General features: G+C 38.2%; 2 protein-coding genes across 2 annotated transcripts; both read right to left on the bottom strand.

The window, feature by feature from the left end:
- Positions 1 to 520: 520 nt before the first annotated feature.
- On the bottom strand, positions 521 to 2485 carry LOC148843828 (uncharacterized). The gene is made up of 4 exons (XM_088959456.1): positions 2159 to 2485; positions 1835 to 2005; positions 1261 to 1617; positions 521 to 1123 (listed from the first exon to the last, which is right to left on the bottom strand). Exons 1-4 carry the CDS (start codon positions 2483 to 2485, stop codon positions 521 to 523), a joined length of 1458 nt encoding a protein of 485 aa, XP_088815582.1.
- Positions 2486 to 14887: 12402 nt separating this feature from the next.
- Positions 14888 to 15833, bottom strand: LOC148843827 (ethylene-responsive transcription factor ERF003-like). Its single transcript, XM_088956964.1, has 2 exons — positions 15607 to 15833; positions 14888 to 15506 (listed from the first exon to the last, which is right to left on the bottom strand). Exons 1-2 carry the CDS (start codon positions 15684 to 15686, stop codon positions 15131 to 15133), a joined length of 456 nt encoding a protein of 151 aa, XP_088813090.1. The 5' UTR covers positions 15687 to 15833; the 3' UTR covers positions 14888 to 15130.
- Between the last annotated feature and the right edge of the window lie 1725 nt (positions 15834 to 17558).

Raw genomic sequence — 17558 nt, 5'->3', positions numbered from 1 at the left:
CAATAGGTGAATAGAGAGTAGTCAGGACACGACTGGACAAACCCGAACTGTATCAAGGCTGTTGTTAACTTTGAGAACCAACATCTGGGAGCTTGACGTAGTCCATATAGAGATTTCTTTAGTTTGCACACCTTTGTTTGATCCTTAGACGCAAATCCTGGCAGCAACTGCATGTATATTTCCTCATTCAAATTCCCATGTAAGAAGGCAATATGTACATCCATCTGATGCAACTCCCACTTCTTAGCGGCTGCCACGGCTAAGAAAGTGCGGACTGTCACAATTTTGGCCATAGGAGTGAAAGTCTCATTATAATCTAACCCCTCAAGCTGTCTATTCCCGAGAATAACTAGTCGAGCCTTATGTCGTTCAATCATCCCATCTAAATTATATTTGATCTTATAAACCCATTTATTCTCTAGTGCCTTTTTCCTTGGAGGTAGAGTTTCCAATGTCCAAGTACCATTATCCTCTAGAGTCTGGATTTCCTTCCTCATAGTTTCCCTCCATTTCTCACTTTTCATTGCCTTAGAAAGATGGTGGGCTCGACGCCTGCAATGACTACAGCTAAGAAAGCTTGATGTCTAGCAGAGAAGTTAATACATGTCACATAATTCGCTATGGGATAGGGAGTCGTACCTGAGAACTCTAATTTAGAGTTGGCTTGAGTGTGAATGGGGTCTTTCAAACATCGAGCAGTGTAGGTCACGTAGGGTTTCAACAAAACAGACGGCGTACGATGCCGATGTCCCCTACCAAGTTGCTCTTTTGGTGCCGTTTGTGGTGCTGGATCCACATTAATTCTGTCCTCACTGTCATTAATTCCCACTTCTTGCTCACTCTCTTCTTCTCCGTGCTCCTCCTCTCTTCCATCACCATTATTCTCAAGGCTCCCCCTATCACAGATGTCGGCTACATCACTTCCCCTGTCTTTATTCCCTCTGTGGTTGTGTACAACATCATCATCAACTACAGCATCAACTTGTGCAATGGCTGCGCCAGGTTTGTTTCCCAGATTGGCTTCTGAACCAGTGACATATGGAAATATATTTTCATGGAAGACTACATCACGGGAGACAAAATATTCACCTCTTTCAACATCATTACACGCCAATCTTTCTTTCTGTAGGGATAACCCACAAAAACACACTTCCTACTCCTTTCTCCAAACTTATCCTTGTCTCGAGGACTCCAATGAGAATAGTAGAGACAGCCAAATACTCTCATGTGCTCGTATTGAGGTGACATCCCGAACAATACCTCATACGGAGTCTTCCCGCCAAATACAGAGGAAGGTGTCCTGTTTATCAAGTATTCGGCGGTTAAGGCACACTCCCCCCAAAACCGAATAGGTAAACCTGCTTGAAACCTCAATGCTCTGGCAACATTCAAAATATGCCTATGTTTTCTTTCCGCTCGACCATTCGGTTGGGGTGTTCCAACACAGGAGGTTTGATGCAGAATGCCATAAGTCTCGAAGTATGACATCAGGACTTTAAACTCTATTCCATTATCACTTCGAACAACTCTGACTTGCTTGCCAAATTGGCATTTTGCCATGGCACAAAAATTTTTAACAATATGTGCTACTTCACTTTTTTCAAGCAGCAGGTAAACCTACACAACACGAGAATAATCATCAACAATGGTTAGAAAGTAAATGACACCATAAGAGGCCGGTACTTTATAAGCACCCCATGTATCACAATGAATTAGAGAGAAAAATTCATGGCTTTATGTTTACTTTTAGAAAAAAAACTTCCCTAGTTTGTTTTGCTCTGTAACAAACATCACATGGCTTATCTCTTTCAGGTATATTGTTGAATTTACCTACTTTAGGAAGTGAAGATAATATCTGTTCAAACGGATGTCCCAATCTACGATGCCACAACTCCCATTCACTCATTCTACTTGTTCTATTTGCCCGAACCGGTGCTGCTCCTCTAAAATGATAGACCCCATCACATTGCTCACCCGCTCTAATCAGAGTCTTTGAGGTTTGGTCCTGTATCATGCACAACTTGTCAGTAAAAGTGACAGTACAATTTATCTCTTGCAATAATTTAGCTATAGAAATAAGGGTGCAATTCATTCATGGTACAAAGAGCACATGATGTAAATAAATACTTCCACCCAAATACACAGTCCCTTCCTTTACTGCAATAGTTTGCTTCCCATTGGGAAGTTCCACCGAACACGGTGTAATATTCTGAACATCAATCAATAAATTAATTTCTCCAGTCATATGGTGCGACGCCCCGGAATCAATTATCGAATCAGTAGAATTTTTCTTATTGGAAAGTCTTTTAGATTTATGTGAATTCAGAATATTGAGAAGTGTTGCCCATTGGTCTCCACTCAGCCCCGGAAACCCGCTACGGTCATGATCATTTGTGATTCCAACCTTCCGTCCTCCAGTCTCACTTCCCGCTGCTTGGGCAGCGTTTGCTCTTGCCTTGTTTCCTTGTCCTCGTCTGCCGATCATGATGAAGAGTTTGTTGATATGCCTTATGGTTCATTGGTCAACGAGCAACGGTCACCTTCAGGTAGTGTGTTTGGGGTGCTCTACAGGCGGTAATCAAAGATTATGATAGCCGTGCAAATCCTCCCAATTTCTGGGGTTCTTCAAACTCCGGATGAGGTTTGCGAAAGAAGTGCGGCCACAGTACCTTGTAGAAGAATCCAAGAAACCCAAGGGCCTAAGCAACAGGATTAGATTCCGGAGGATATATCGATCAACCGACAGAATACAACAGAAACCATCAACCGTCCCAAACTAGTTTTCAGTTCATGAAAACTAAATCAAACACTCCGCTTCATGCTTTGGCATAGGATCTGTCAATCTCAATCATACTCCGTCGCACTGTGGAAACCAACGGTCTGGAAGGCAGGGTAAAAGAAGTCCTCCCGGAAACAGAGGAGAGAGAACAGTCTGTGTCGAAGATGACGAAACTCTCTCTGGATTTCGTCGTAGAATGCAAACCCAAACTCTAGTCACTGTCTCAGAGATGGGGATGATGAATCAGTAGCTTTTCTCCCGCACAGAAGTTTCACTGCCACTGCTCTAGTTCAGACGGAGACAACTAATTGGCCCAAACTACCATGGCCGACGAAGATTGCCAATTCGGTGAACATGATTGTTTCCGTCACAATGCTGGCTCTATTTCAGGTGTCTCCCGATAGAAAAAACTGCGCTGCTACTGTAACCATACCGGAGAAAGCGTTAGATCTTTTTCTCTGGTAGAGTCATGGCTCTATCTCCGAGTCAACAGTAGGTACCCTTCAATGGTGCTGAAGGGATAGGAAATCCATCACATGGACGCCCAAAGGTTGCGGAATAAGGGGGAGAATTTCAAAAATTTTTCTCTCCCTTCAATTGGGAATCGAATTCCCTATTTAGAAAATCACATTTTCAAGGATCATTCTTGAACCATAAACTGAACCAGATCTAAACCAAAAGGAGTTGGAAGAGATAATACCTGATACAGAGAAAAAATATCTCTCAATGGAGGTGTTCACGCCCAAGGAAGGATCCAAAATCTGCTCCCACTGAAGATGGCGCAGTGTAGGGTGGAGTAGAATCAACAGTGTTCTTTCCAAAGAACTTGATCCTTCTCAAGAATCACCTGGATGGCTTGTGAATACAACTCCCACCAATCTTTTCTCCAAAAGATTGGAATCAAGATCCAATCTTGATTTCTCCCAAGAACTGGAGATCGAATTGTTGTAGGCGGCGGCTACAGGAAGGAAGCGGCAAGAGAGTATTTGCAGGGTGCAGATTCTCTCTTCTATGATTTCAGCTCTGAAGACAAAAACTATCTGTTTCTTGCTTGTGATGTTGTTGTGTTTAAAGGCTGCCGCCCCCTCTTCCTTTTATAGACTTAAAGGGATCAACTCCTAATCCCATTAGGAGTTGCTAACCCAAATCATATTTGGATTAGAAGTCCCTTTAAGATAAGGGATAACCCTTATCTTATCTGCAGATTAGATCAGCCATCTCCTAATTTAATTAGGAAGTTTCTAGATCTAAATCTCATTTAGATCTTGGACTCTCTGAGTGGATAGGGTGTGGGCCCAATCCTATCAGCTGATCCATCTCAGAATTCGCCCCTTAAGTGATTAATCAAATTAGCCCAGTTCGAAATGGGCTTAAGGCCCATTTAAGGTTATGTATTCATTTAGCCTTCCAAACTGCTGCCCAGTTGGGCTTCCTTGTATGGCGTGGGAGCCAAACATTGATCTACACATCAGCCACATGGGTTCAGCCCAGCCTTTGTTACAAGGCCAGGCCGAATACACTGTTATGGACAGTGCACCCCCTGAAACCCATCAGATGGGCTCTATGGGCCCAACACTTGCCCTAAGTGGTCCCTGGGCCAAGCCACCTTGTAACACCCAGGGACTGTGGGCAGATGCAAGATTAGCCCATCAGGTATTATCCTCAACGGTCTTACACTTAACCTCTTAGCCCATAATGATCATACACTGCCCGACAAGAGATGACCTCTCCCTCGGCTGCAAGGAATAGTGTTGCACTCTCTCTTTTATGGATCCCGGGAATTAAAACCTTTTGCAAATCATTTCAAAACCATAATTTATATACTTTTATATTTCATATAAAATATACTTTGCAAAACAAATCTCAACGATTGAAATCGGTTGCCGGTAGTCTTGGTTTCCATCAGTGAGAGTGCATCCCCGATCATTACCTTTGTCCGACAAAGGGGCTGATCCTGTCACTATGATCACCCACTCAGATGAATTCTCAGACTGTCCCAACATACCCAGTTTTTGACCCCCGATAAGGATCTCACTGATTGGTACATCAATGATAGCCCAATCCGACACCTAGTGCAGTATTATAATCAAGTCTAGGGGTCGGGTGTAACTTTCCAGTTTTTCCCATCAATCTCCAAGGTCCAGGGAAATACTGGAAATCTGGTCCAGTTCAAAGATTCAATTAATCCTACACTGTATGTGCCTAGGGTCTCACCCCGGTAGCTGAGATAAGCCACCCCAACCGACTTGGTGGCACCACAGTGTCAGCCTTGTCAAGATAGGTCTCCCCAGACCGACCCACTGGCTGTGAACATTCTAAACTAACATGAGTCTCATTAAGTGTCTAGTTTAAGGGTATTACACAGAAACATACCAAGGGAACATGAATCAAATATGCACTTTTATTCATTTACAATAAACTCATAAAGTACATCATTTTGATTGAAGCTAAGGGCATACAAAATTGTCTAACAGTCTTGTCTGCCGCTGCTCTAGTTCAGACGGAAACTGCCGCTGGTTCCGTTCGAACAGGGAGAGAAGAGGAACAACAGCTTCACCACCGCTCCTTTCCACTCAGAAGCTTCGCTGCTACTGTTATGGTTCAGACGGGAAAGAGTCCAGTCTTCACCTTTGTAGCTGAAACTGAAAGAGGTGAAGGCAGAGCCGTTTGTTGAAGAAAGATCGGAGAAGGCTGAAGAAGAATAAAAACCAAAGAGCTCTGTTTGAGTGCAGAGTGCTTGTCTGATCCGCGAACGTCTCAGTTCGGAACTCGAATCTGCCGGTCGCAGCCTTTGATCTCTGTTTCTCTGGGGTTTGGAACAGACGAATAGCGGAACTGTGGTAACCGCTTAAGCTGAAATTCTGAAGTTGAATTCGTAGTGAGGGATTGAGGACGACGAAGAGTCTTCTTCTTCTTTCTATTTCCGATGGAGGTGATGAGTCTGGATTCTGGTTTCTGGGAGTGTTGTAGCGACGACTGCGGAAGACAAAGAACAGTCTATACTCTCCCTGTGGGCGAAGTGCCGAGCTAGAGACCGGAGTGCACAGTTTGTACTCTGCCGGCACCGAGCTACGTCGCAACTGCCACTGATTTCCAGGTCTTAGAACAGAGACCTCTTGTTCCTGTTTTTGGCTTTGATACCTTGAGAAAAAACTATGTGGAATTTGTTCTTCTTGTTCTTTATTTTGAAAGGTACATCCCTATATATACAAATAGGAGACTCAGTTTCAGTAGGAGTTGATTGTTCAAATACATCTAGGAATACAGAGCACCCACTGAAGGTTGCATTTCGGTAGGAAGGTTACGTGCAGATCTGGTTTCCCAATACCCTCTTTTTTGTATTTTCGATTTTATATTTTTTCTCTTCAATCTAATGTTTTATCCCCTTTTAATAGATCTTTAGCTATTTTCGTTGTTGTTTCTGGCAATGATTCATTCGGGACAACACCCATTGGTTTGGGCATATTTTTATGCTCTGTTTTTCTTTGGTTTTTGTTGTTGTTTTAGGGTACTAGCAATATTTGGTCACCCTTGTTCTGAATGCCATTGATTCTGGCGGTATCATAGATGGGGTTTCCTTCTAAAATGAGACAATTGTTAAATATGTAGTAAGAAAAATAGTCCACGACTGAGGCCAAGCACATTGCCGTAAGTGAGGCTGCCTAATAAGTAATATGGATGAATAAATTCATCACAGAATTTGGAATCCTACCATATCACCCATTCCATTGTTGTATGACAACACTGGATTTACTTGAGATTGTTGGTAGAGGGGACATCCAGATTTAGAAGGTAGCATCAATAGAGAATGTGGCTGACCCATTGACTAAGCCATAGAAAGAAAAATTGTTTGAAAAACACATGGACAGTATGAGACTGAGGCTTGTACCCGATTGGACCTAAGTGCAAATGGGAGCTGTTAGACAGTGTATGTCCTTAGCTCCAATAAGATAGATGTACAAATACATTTATTGTAAATGAACAAAAGTACATTGTTGTTTCATGTTGATATTGGTATGTTTCTATTAAACTATCCTTTAAACTGGATACTTATGAGACTCATGTTAGTTTAGAATGTTCTGAACCGTTGGATAGACTTGGGGAGCTTATCTTGTCAATGCTAACACTGATGTGCTGCCAAAGAAGTTGGGGCAGTTTGTCTCAGCTACTAGTAGAACCAAAGCACACGTAGTGTTTGTTTGGTTGAAACACTGAACCCAGACCATTTTCTAGTTATGCCCTGGACCTTAGAGATTGATGGGCAAAACTGGAAAGTTACACATAACTCCTAGTCTTGATTATGGTACTGCACTAGGTGTTAGATTGGGTTATTTTTTATATGCCAACCAGTGAAATCCATTGAGGGTCAAAACCTGGGTATGTTGGGGCAATGTGAAAATTCATCTGAGTGGGTGATCATAGTGATAGGATCGACCCCTTTGTTGGACAAAGTGAATGATAGGGCTTACACTCTCTTTAATGGAAACCTAAACTGACGGCAGTGGATTTTAACTATGTATGAAATTTGGATTTGCAAAATATATTTATATGATATTTGCAAAAGGTTTTAATTCCCGGGATCCATCCGAGCAGAGAGTGTGACATTGCACCTTGCAGCAGGGGAGAGGTCCTTCCTTGTCGGGCAATGTTTGATCATTATGGGCTGAGAGGTTAAGTGTAAGAGACCATTAAGGGATAATTAGCTGATAGGCTTTATCTTACTTAAGTTTATTATCCTTGGGTCTTCATTGGATGACTAAATTCAATGATTATTTATGTGTAAATGTTGGGCCCATTTTGAGCCGATGGTGATGTGCTTAGTGGTTCATTGCGTTTAACAGCGAATTCGGCTAGGCCTTTTCACAGAGGTTGTGCCAAACCCATGTGGACTTATGTGAGGTCATTGTGTGGTCCTATGCCATACAAATCAGACCTAAGATGGCCATGTGAACACCGTTGGGTCGTGACCCTTATAGCTGATGGGCCTAAAGCCCATAATTAATATGATTAATTATACTATCACATAAAAGCTTAAGTTGTCATGTGACATGGGGCGAATCTGGGTATGGAGCACCTAACCTTATAAGAAGATAATGTATATTTCTAATTAAAGTCTAGATTTGATTTAGATATGGATTATCTCCTAATTAGATTAGGAGATAACTCCATAAGAGATTATAAAAGAGGAGGGGGCGGACCAATCCAAGACAACTTCATAATTTTGCAGTTTCTGGTCCTCTTTCCCTTTTGTCTCCCAGTTTTTTCCTAGTTTGACCTCAGCTTATTTGGGATTGATAGATATTAGTTTTTCTCTGATTTTTGCAAGAACAATTTAGAAAAATTTCGTACTCACCTCCCTAGTTCAATCCAAGTAGTTGGATTGCAGTTTTGCTAAAAACTATGTTGTTGAATCGACTTCAGGAATACAATGCGCTATCTTTAGTTGATGTTGGTTTTAGGACTGATTTGGGCGTGAACTTCCACCAAAAGGATTTAGAAATTTTTGAAATTTGGCCCAACCATCTAGTATGGTTCGACCATCCATATGATGGATCCTAACCCTTTCTTCATAGTGATCAACATTTTTATATTTTAGTAAAAGATGAAAACCAAGAAAAAATTAACAAATAATAATATATTTACAAATCAATACTTTAGATATATCGAAAGGTAGGAGCATGTAGGAAGGGTTTATCACCTTCAAAGTTGCAAAGGATACAAGGGAGAAGCAAGATATGGAGTTGTTCTCACCCCAACGAGAAAACATATAAAAATAAAAAAGTAAAAAGAATAATTAGGACCTGTTTTAACATCTGAGGAAAGAGAAACGTATCTCATGGGAAAATAGATCCGAGGGAAGAAAACTCTTACCTTGACACGTTTTAACGGGAAGATTTGAACCTAGAAAAAGGCATAAACACCTTGACGCATTTTAACGGGAACATTTGAACTCAAAAAAAGACATAAACATGTTAGATCGACAAGCACAAGAGTAGATCTGTAAAACATCTACCTCTATACTACTGGAAACAATGGCTTTTAGCTGATGAACGACCATGTCTTCCCGACGGCAGGAGGAGATCGATGATGCCAAAAAAACATGAAGAAGATAATCGCCTTTATTCGGTGGTCATGGATCTGGTCTTATATTGGCCGGATATCATCGGGAATGTTGTCGGAGACCTGACTGCTAGAGACGCGGGGAGATAGTGAGAGAAAGTCTTGCTATTTTTTCTCACAATTTTCTCTTCTGACTGGGGTCACATCATTTCAGCATGACCCCACATCCTTAGTTTTGAGAATCAACATCCCACGTTTTCCCCTCCCATCTCAGTGAACAAACACACACAAAAATAAAAATGGGAATCTAATGGGAAAAGTGAAAGATTTTAGGCATAAAAAACTGAAATTTTCATTTAAAAGCTTCCTTATTTTTGACCAATTTTGGCCTTGAAAAACCATGTGAAAAGACTTGATAAAGGCCCCCTAATTGTACTGAAGATCCTAGACGAACCACTTTTCTTCTTGGTGTTAATGGATCAACAGCTCAAGCATTCGGACCAGAAAAGTTGAGCAATTTTGCGTAGTGTTATTGCTTTAAAGCTAAAGATCCATCCAGTCATGCAAGAATAGGCTAAAATTAGTGAAGCTAGAAAAAAAACAAGTTAGCTGCTGCCCACACTTTCTCATTACTCAAGTAAAAAATCAAAATTCGTTCACGAGCATATAGAACCCAGATTTTATTGATAAATTAATTGCAATAGATTGATGTTAAGTTCACGGGATCATGAAAAAGATTGACAAGATGCAAAGTCCATAGTTTTCATTTAAAACCACTTTTTAGTTGGTAGAGCTCCACCTGAAGATTTAAAAATGAAAGAAAGAAAAGAAAAAAAAAAAAAAAAAACAATCTGATATGATATCATGTGAATTGTCAACCTATGGCTTTGTTTGGACGCCGAGTTAGATATGACTTATAATAGTGCTCTGTAAATAGGTAAGGTCTAGTGTTCAGATAAACCTAGACACCACCCAAACTCAAATAGGATAGGAATGGTAATGGGGCGGTTGTAGTAGTGAAGGTTAAAGCTGTGATTTTATCTTTTCTTTGTATCTTGTACATATTCTTTCTCTTCTTTTATAATCCATTTTTATTGATTTACTCTCTTTTTGTAACAAGGCTCAGTTTGGAAAGAGTACAAATGCTATGTACAATGCAAATAGATACAAAATAATACAAAAGATATGGTTTTGCATTCTACATGTTTGCATTTGTACTCCTTCCAAACTGAGCCTTAGGCTGTGTTTGGTTACAATGCAAATAAATTTGCACTGATGCAAAACTATAGCAGTGCAAATGATTTGAGTGTAAATTTTGACCAATTTTTGTTTCAAATTTTAGCTTATTTTGTTTGATTGCAGTACAAATGAAGTAAACTAAGATATGAAGCGGAACAAAGTAAAACCCAAAACAAAATTAAAAACAAATTTGCACTCCCATACATTTGTACCAGTGCAAATAAAATTGCACTACAACCAAACTCAACCTTAAGGATAGAATACTCTTTACTGATTGTCTTTCTATTTTATTTTATTTAATATAAATACTCTTTATTTGGTGTTGTTGACTCTTTGGACACATCACAAATCTGTTTATCTCCCTCTTGTTCGAATTGCACTGATATGGTATCAAAGCATCTCGTGCCTGATTTGAGAGATTCAAATTTGTTATTACTAATATTGGTTTCACCCAAAGTTGCTTCAACACTCACTCTTCATCTCACAACATCCTTAGCTATCACTCTCTTGTTGCTATAGGCTGATGATATTTTATAACTGGAAGAAATCAAGATGGTATTCATCATATAAAGCAATTTCTCAGTCAATCTTTGAAGATGAAGAATCTTGGTCTTATAACATACTTTCTAGTCTTTATTAATCAGTCAATAGAAGTATACCATGCTAACTTAATTAAGTTTACTTCAAAGTGTTAGGAATTGGGGTCACTAAAACTTGGAGAAGAATCTCTGAGGAGTATTTGAAAACATTGTCTTTAGAACACTATTTGCCCCACTCAGGTTTACTGAGTTTGTTGTTGGTTTATAAGCAAATTCATTCTCAGGATACAACAGAGCCTCGAGCGAGAATATGCAACTAACAAAGTTGAAGAGTCTTCAATGAAATATTCTATGAGACAGTAGCTGACCGGAATGAGAGAGACAAAGTGATTTTTGAAGATTGTGCGTTCAATTGCTTGATTCTCGGTCCTTAAATAAATTCTGAAGAGTCATGGAATAGAGGAAGATGTTGGTTCGGAAATGGCTCATTGAATAGTCATAATTTTAAAATTATGACTGTTAAAAGGTAGCTAACAGTTAACGATTGTTAACTTTGAATAACGCTTATTGATCACACCTGATCGAATTGTATCCATTGAAATATCAATGGTTAGCCTCACACCAAAAGTCAAAGTTGTCCTTTGTGAGCTATGTGAAGTGCGAGTAAAGTGTGACTCTAAAGTGCCTCATTGCACCACACACACGCATGCACACATGTGCGCACGCGTTGCATGGTAGCAAGCCTCCATACTCTCCTCTTTATTTCTAAGGAGTGTAAATGAGCTCCTATTTAAAAATAAGACGAGTTAAAAACTGGTTTTAGTAAGAAAAAAAAAACTATTTTTCAAGACTTGTGTGTAGGTGTGTTTTTCATGTAATTGATTAATCAAACGCCATTGGATTTAATCTCTAATGAGGTTGAAATCCAAAAATCCTCCACTTTGACTAATCAATTACATAAGTCTCTCTTGATCCAAACTATTATGACATAGTTATGCATAAAAAAATGTGTTTTATAACTTAAACATTTTATTAGTACAGATATCTCAGAGCCTTGTCAAAGTTATTGATGGAAAGACCTTAAACCAATTACTCTCAAAATAGACTAGAGATACCCATACACATAAAAATGCCCAATTTCTACAAGAGTTTCAAATTTTTGTTCAACATTATTATGCCTATGTGCTTCTTTCTTGGTTCAATCAACAATCCTAAGAGCAAACCCAAGCTCTCATGAGAAACAACACCACTTCTATATTTACGTAGGTGAAGTTCCATTATGTGTTTGACATATTTCAGAATTTCATTAAGAGTTTATCTCAACCTTTCATGATAACAGACAACACTGTTTATGTTGTGATGGGAAGTTTCTCAATATCAGTGCTAATAGTCACATTGTTGTAACTTGTTGTTACCCATAAAACCCAATACTGATATTTTTCAGTTTAAGTCAGGTTACCATTATAGGTGACTAAGTTAAAAACTAGTTTTAGTAATTTTCCAATATAAGACAAGTTAAAAACTGATTTTAGTAAGAGAAAAAATTATTTTTCAGGACATGTATGCATATGTGTTTTTCATGTAATTGATCAATGAAACCCCATTGGATTTAATCTCTAATGAGAATAAAATCCAACACAAAGACCCTGAATTGATTGATACTTCTTTAGAGATAATTTTGAAAGTTAGTAAAGATGATGATCTACTTGTGGGGAGTTTTATTTACCTCACTATGTTGTTCAGATATATATCTTATATTGTTCAGATTGTCAACCAATTTGTTTCCTTTTCTCAATAGCCACATATGACAATTGTGCATTGTATTATTCGTTATATATGTTAAGGGGACTCTCTTATTTCTAGGTGACTCCCTTATTTCTTAAAAATTAAAGAAACAATTGACAGTTTCTAAGTTTTCTACTAAAATAGAGTACCAAGCTATGTCCTTAGCTTGTAGGAAATCATCTGGCTCATCAAGTCCCTTATGCAAGACCTTTACATTGATCAGATATCTCATGCCCCTCTATTGGTTGACAATCATAGTGCCATCATGATAGCTTTTAGTCCAGTTTTATACGAGTGGACGAAGTATATTGAAATGGACTGTCATGGGATTCCTTAATGCAGGTTCCATCTTACTTTCTCATATTTGCTCTAACCTTTAGCTAGTAGACATTTCCTCAAAGACCAAGACAAAAGCTAAGACATACTTTTTTAATGGGAAAACGGATGCTTACCCTTGCATCAGTTTAAGGGGGAGTATAGAAATAATGAAGGTTAAAGTTCTAATTTTATCTTCTCTTGTGTCTTGTGCATATTATTTTTGTTCTTTTATTATGTATTTTTAAGGGTAGAATTGTCCTTTTATTTTATTTAATATAAATACTGTTTCATCAGTGTCGGAAACTCTTTTTAGACACCACAAATCAATTCATCTTCCTTTTGATCAAATTGCAACTACAATAGGTGTTACCATTCATACCCAATCCTTGCAGAGACGGGTTCCTTATTGGAGACCCAAATACCCATATATATATATATATATATATATACTTTTGGTATGCGCCTTATAAATGTTGACTTTATCAAATTTATCCTTAAAATAAGTGTGTTAATTATATATGAAATAACCTACAATATTTATGATTTTAATTAAGCCTCTTTTGATGTACTGTAATATCGAAAGATAATTTGAAATTAATTTTTAAATTTTAATTTTTTTCTTCAACAATTTAAATAATCAAACCAAATGGTTGGACCGTTCAACCCGTGAGCAAGTGACCAAAATGGTTTTACATCTGATCCAATCCTGACAATATTGCTTTTTAGAGAAAGTTAAATTGGTATTGGGTGATACTCCTATTTCGTAATGACTATTGAGTTGTAATGATGGTTGTCCCTCAAATTTGAATTCGTCAGCTGCCCAGCTGAGATATGGAACTTTGTCAAATATCAAATCCTAAATAGGGAAAAGGCCAAAGAGGGAACGAAAGCCTTTTTGTAGGAAATCTCTCTATTATGCTGAATTGAGAAGTTGAACTTTCATCTTCTTGTGTATTAAAGGGTAATGTGTATTTTGAATTCAGATATCTTGGTTTGTTGGTTTGGCCAAAGTTTATTCTCAAAAGGAAAATGAGACAAATGTAAACTTGAAACTATCTGTCTCTTTTTTTTTCTTTTCTACTAATAAGCCAAAATATCCTATTGGTCAGTATCCTGAAACAAAGCCTTCTATTATTATCATTGTTAAATGTAGAATTTAATTCAATGAGAAAACCTTTCACATGAGGGGCACCCTTTTGTCATTTTGGAATTACTTAACATGATTACATCCATACACCACCAATCTACTATTTAAATGTGCCCCCTCATGTGATGGGTCCCACAATGAATTAAGACACTTTGTCTCAACTTAGGACATTTCAGCCATGTAGGGAGCTGATGTGGCCAATTTGGAGCCTCAGGATGGGATGCCTGTTCACTTCTGATTTCATGTCAATCCAACACTTCTCAGAGAAAGAGAGAGGACTTTGTGCAGATCAGCAGGGTGCATGTGAGGTCCACTGACAATACCATAGAGATCCTGTGGTTCCACAGTTGATCCCATATCTCCTTTCTTAGAGAGATGACAACTGACCATCTCAACTATTAGGTCATCAGTGCCAATCAGGTGATTGATATAGGCATTTCTTGGAAAAAGCTCCTAAGTCAAGCCTATTTTTGGTTAGATAGAAAATAAGAGAGAAAATAGGATTGGGACTTGAGAGAAACTTCCTATTTTCTGTTTCTCTCTTACTTTCTGCCAAACCATACACAGCCTAAATGACAGGACTTGATCATCTATCTATACATGGGCCAACGGTCAAGGAGCAGCTCATTATAACTCTTATAGGATGGCATTCCTTATTGAAAGTCTATCTCTATAGATGGATATAACTGTTATCTGCAAAATATTTACAAGGAAGTAGAAGAGCTAGGTCTAGACCAAAAAGTACATGAGTTGAAGTAGTGGGAAATGATTTAAGTGCCCATAACATGACATTAAACTGAAACAGGATTTATGTAGTCAGTGCATGTGTATATAGTTCTGGTTCCCGTCTGAATCAAACCGACTATGGGAATAGACCATTCTGGTTTCAATTCTAATCCCGATGCCAATTTAAACAGATCTTAATGTTTAATGGCAGAAAATAGAGTATGAAATGAAACAACTTTTGAAAGAAGCATTGAAACATGCAACATTCAATAAAGCAGTGCTGTGTTGGGATCGTTTTGCAGGTGAATGGAAACCATCAAATCTGGCCCCAAATGGCATATAAAATGGTCTTTTTTGTACACCCAAATGACCAATCGATGTATTAAGATATTCTTAAGACAGATCAAACATCACTACTATATAGTAAATTTTCAAACATTCAAAGTAAAAATTCCCCAGAAAACCCCATTTTGTTTCCTCTTTTTCTCTGTACAGTACAAATTTTATTGTTCTGTCCTTCACCATAGAATTCAAGACCTAGTCATATGATTGGTTTGGAGAACTGGTAGAAAAGGAGGAGGAGGAGGAGGAGGAAGAGGGGGAGGAGTAGAACTCTACTGAACCATAGTAGATAAGCTCTTCAATCATCTCTTCAACATACTCATCATCCACCCTCTTTTGCTCTTCTGATTCCAGTACATCCTTGGCTGTTGGTTTGGACTGTTGTTGCAAAGCTGGAGAACATCTTTGTAGCTTAGCTCTCAGGCTAGATGAAAGAACCTGTGAATTGTTGGAAGCATCGTATGGAAAATTAGTCTTGGCTCTAGGCCCGCATATCAACCAAGCTGCTTCATCATATGCTCTAGCTGCATCTTCAGCAGTCTCAAATGTCCCCAGCCAGATCCTTGTCTTCCTATAAACCAACATAACATGAAATCAAACTGTGTCAGTTCAACTATGCAACAATTCAATAACCAGAATAGTCGCAGATGTTAAGCAGATTAAGGGTTTACAGTAATGGGTGCCGAATTTCAGAGACCCAAGATCCCCAGTGCCTCTGTCTGACTCCTCTGAATCGTTGTTGCCTTGCCATGGCTATATACCTGTGCTTCTATTTGTTGAGATTGAAACAGGGGAAGGAAGCAGATTATGAAGCTGGGGATCTTGGTCCTTTTATAGTGAGAGTGGGGTTCCATTTCTTTCACTTTTCAGAGTACAATGACAGAACTTGTATTATTTTTCTGAAAAATTCGACACCCTTCAAATATAAATGATATATAACCAAATTAACTGTACAAACAAGCCAAAATTAGGTATTAGTAAGATTTGGTTCCCAGGTTTAAGCCACTATTAATCTAAATCAACTGTGATAAGGGATATATATTTCAAGTGTTACAGACAAGCATGGACTTTTGTACATCTTTCCCTGAACATTCATTACAGGCCTTCTGATTAATTCTCTGGGCCATCTATTGTGGGGTCATCAATCAATTTTGCACTGATATAGTCTACTTGTTCCACCAATATTTGGATGTTCAGGTCAATATATGTGCACAGATTGGATGGTTACCTAAATCGGTACAAACATTTGATTTGTGTAGGACTTTCACATGAGCAGCCTACTCATGTGAAGAGAGACTCCCTGTGGTTCCATGTGGGCATTTGATTCTTTCTGTGGGGACAGATCTGCTCTTCTGTTTTAGCATGTAAATTATGTAATTTATGTATTAGAAGGGTTCATATAATATTTTCCTTTTTCTTGTTTTTAATTGTGGGCTTTGTGGGCCATTGTCATATGAGCTAACATACTTTCAGCAGGGAAAGAATCTGCAATATGATAATTTTTCTTTGCTTTGGATACTTAGACTTCTGTGTCAAGCAACACTTTCAGCTTTATTGCATCATCAAAATAAATTTTAATATTAATAGTTGCAGATTTAATTGATTTAAACTTTTGGAAGATACTATTAGGGTATTTTTGGTTTGACAGAAAGTTGAGGGAAAGTTTTTTAGTCTGTTTGGTAAGAAGATAAATTTGTCAGTGAAAAACTAACCCAATTTCATAATTTATATAGACCGCTTTACACTCTACATATTTGTATAATTGTATTTACGCTTATTTGCATCATTTCCAAACGCAGCCTATAAAATTTTGTGAAATCCCTTCCCTCAACTTTCTATTTCTCTCTTATTTTCTATGAAACCAAATAAAGTATTAGAAAATAGAGTGATCACTGTTTTTCATTTTCTCTACTCCCTGTTCTCCTTTAGCAAAACCCTTGTCCTCCTAAGCAGGATGCCTCATCCCCAGAACAGAGAACCCCTTCTTCAGTAACAGCAATAGAGTAGATACTTTAATATTAATGTTTTTGACACAACTTGCCTTCCATGCCATGACTTATAAGTAAAAGTTTATAATGTCTATTAACTAATAGTATTCTAAGGGAATTTTTCAGAATTATCAAATTGCATTTGGTTCTTTCTTTCTAGAAAAAGATGATAGAAATATATAATAGAAACAGTGTAATTACAAGGTTGTAAATTCTCTCTACTTTTTCCCTTCAAACAAAGAGAAGACAGTATTTACTTCCCCATTGCTTCAACTGTCATCACATTCTTGATTTGCTTGGAATTAATGAAAAATGATAATTAAATGGATTGATGATCCAAAACAATGAATAAAATAAAGGAAATTAGCTTCAATGGGATAAGCATAAGCAAGCAAGAGGAATCCACAAAAGAAAAGTAGCCAAAGAGAAACGGTGAATGAGAGGGATTTGATAAGATCAAGTGTTGGAACCAATTTTCTAGTTCATGTTTTATACAAACCACTTGGAGTGTGGATGGTCAAACTTGTAAACCAGGAGTGGGCTCCATGATTGGTTGGGCTAGCATTGCTTAAAACCGTCATTGGACTATCCTAGACTATGAAGGCTATATCCAACAATTCCTCCTTGGTATATGT

This window comes from Nelumbo lutea, chromosome 8 (assembly GCF_056320005.1).
Source record: "Nelumbo lutea isolate HS-2025 chromosome 8, American lotus-T2T, whole genome shotgun sequence".
Taxonomy (NCBI): Eukaryota; Viridiplantae; Streptophyta; class Magnoliopsida; order Proteales; family Nelumbonaceae; genus Nelumbo; species Nelumbo lutea.
This window is presented reverse-complemented; position numbering and strand designations above follow the sequence as displayed.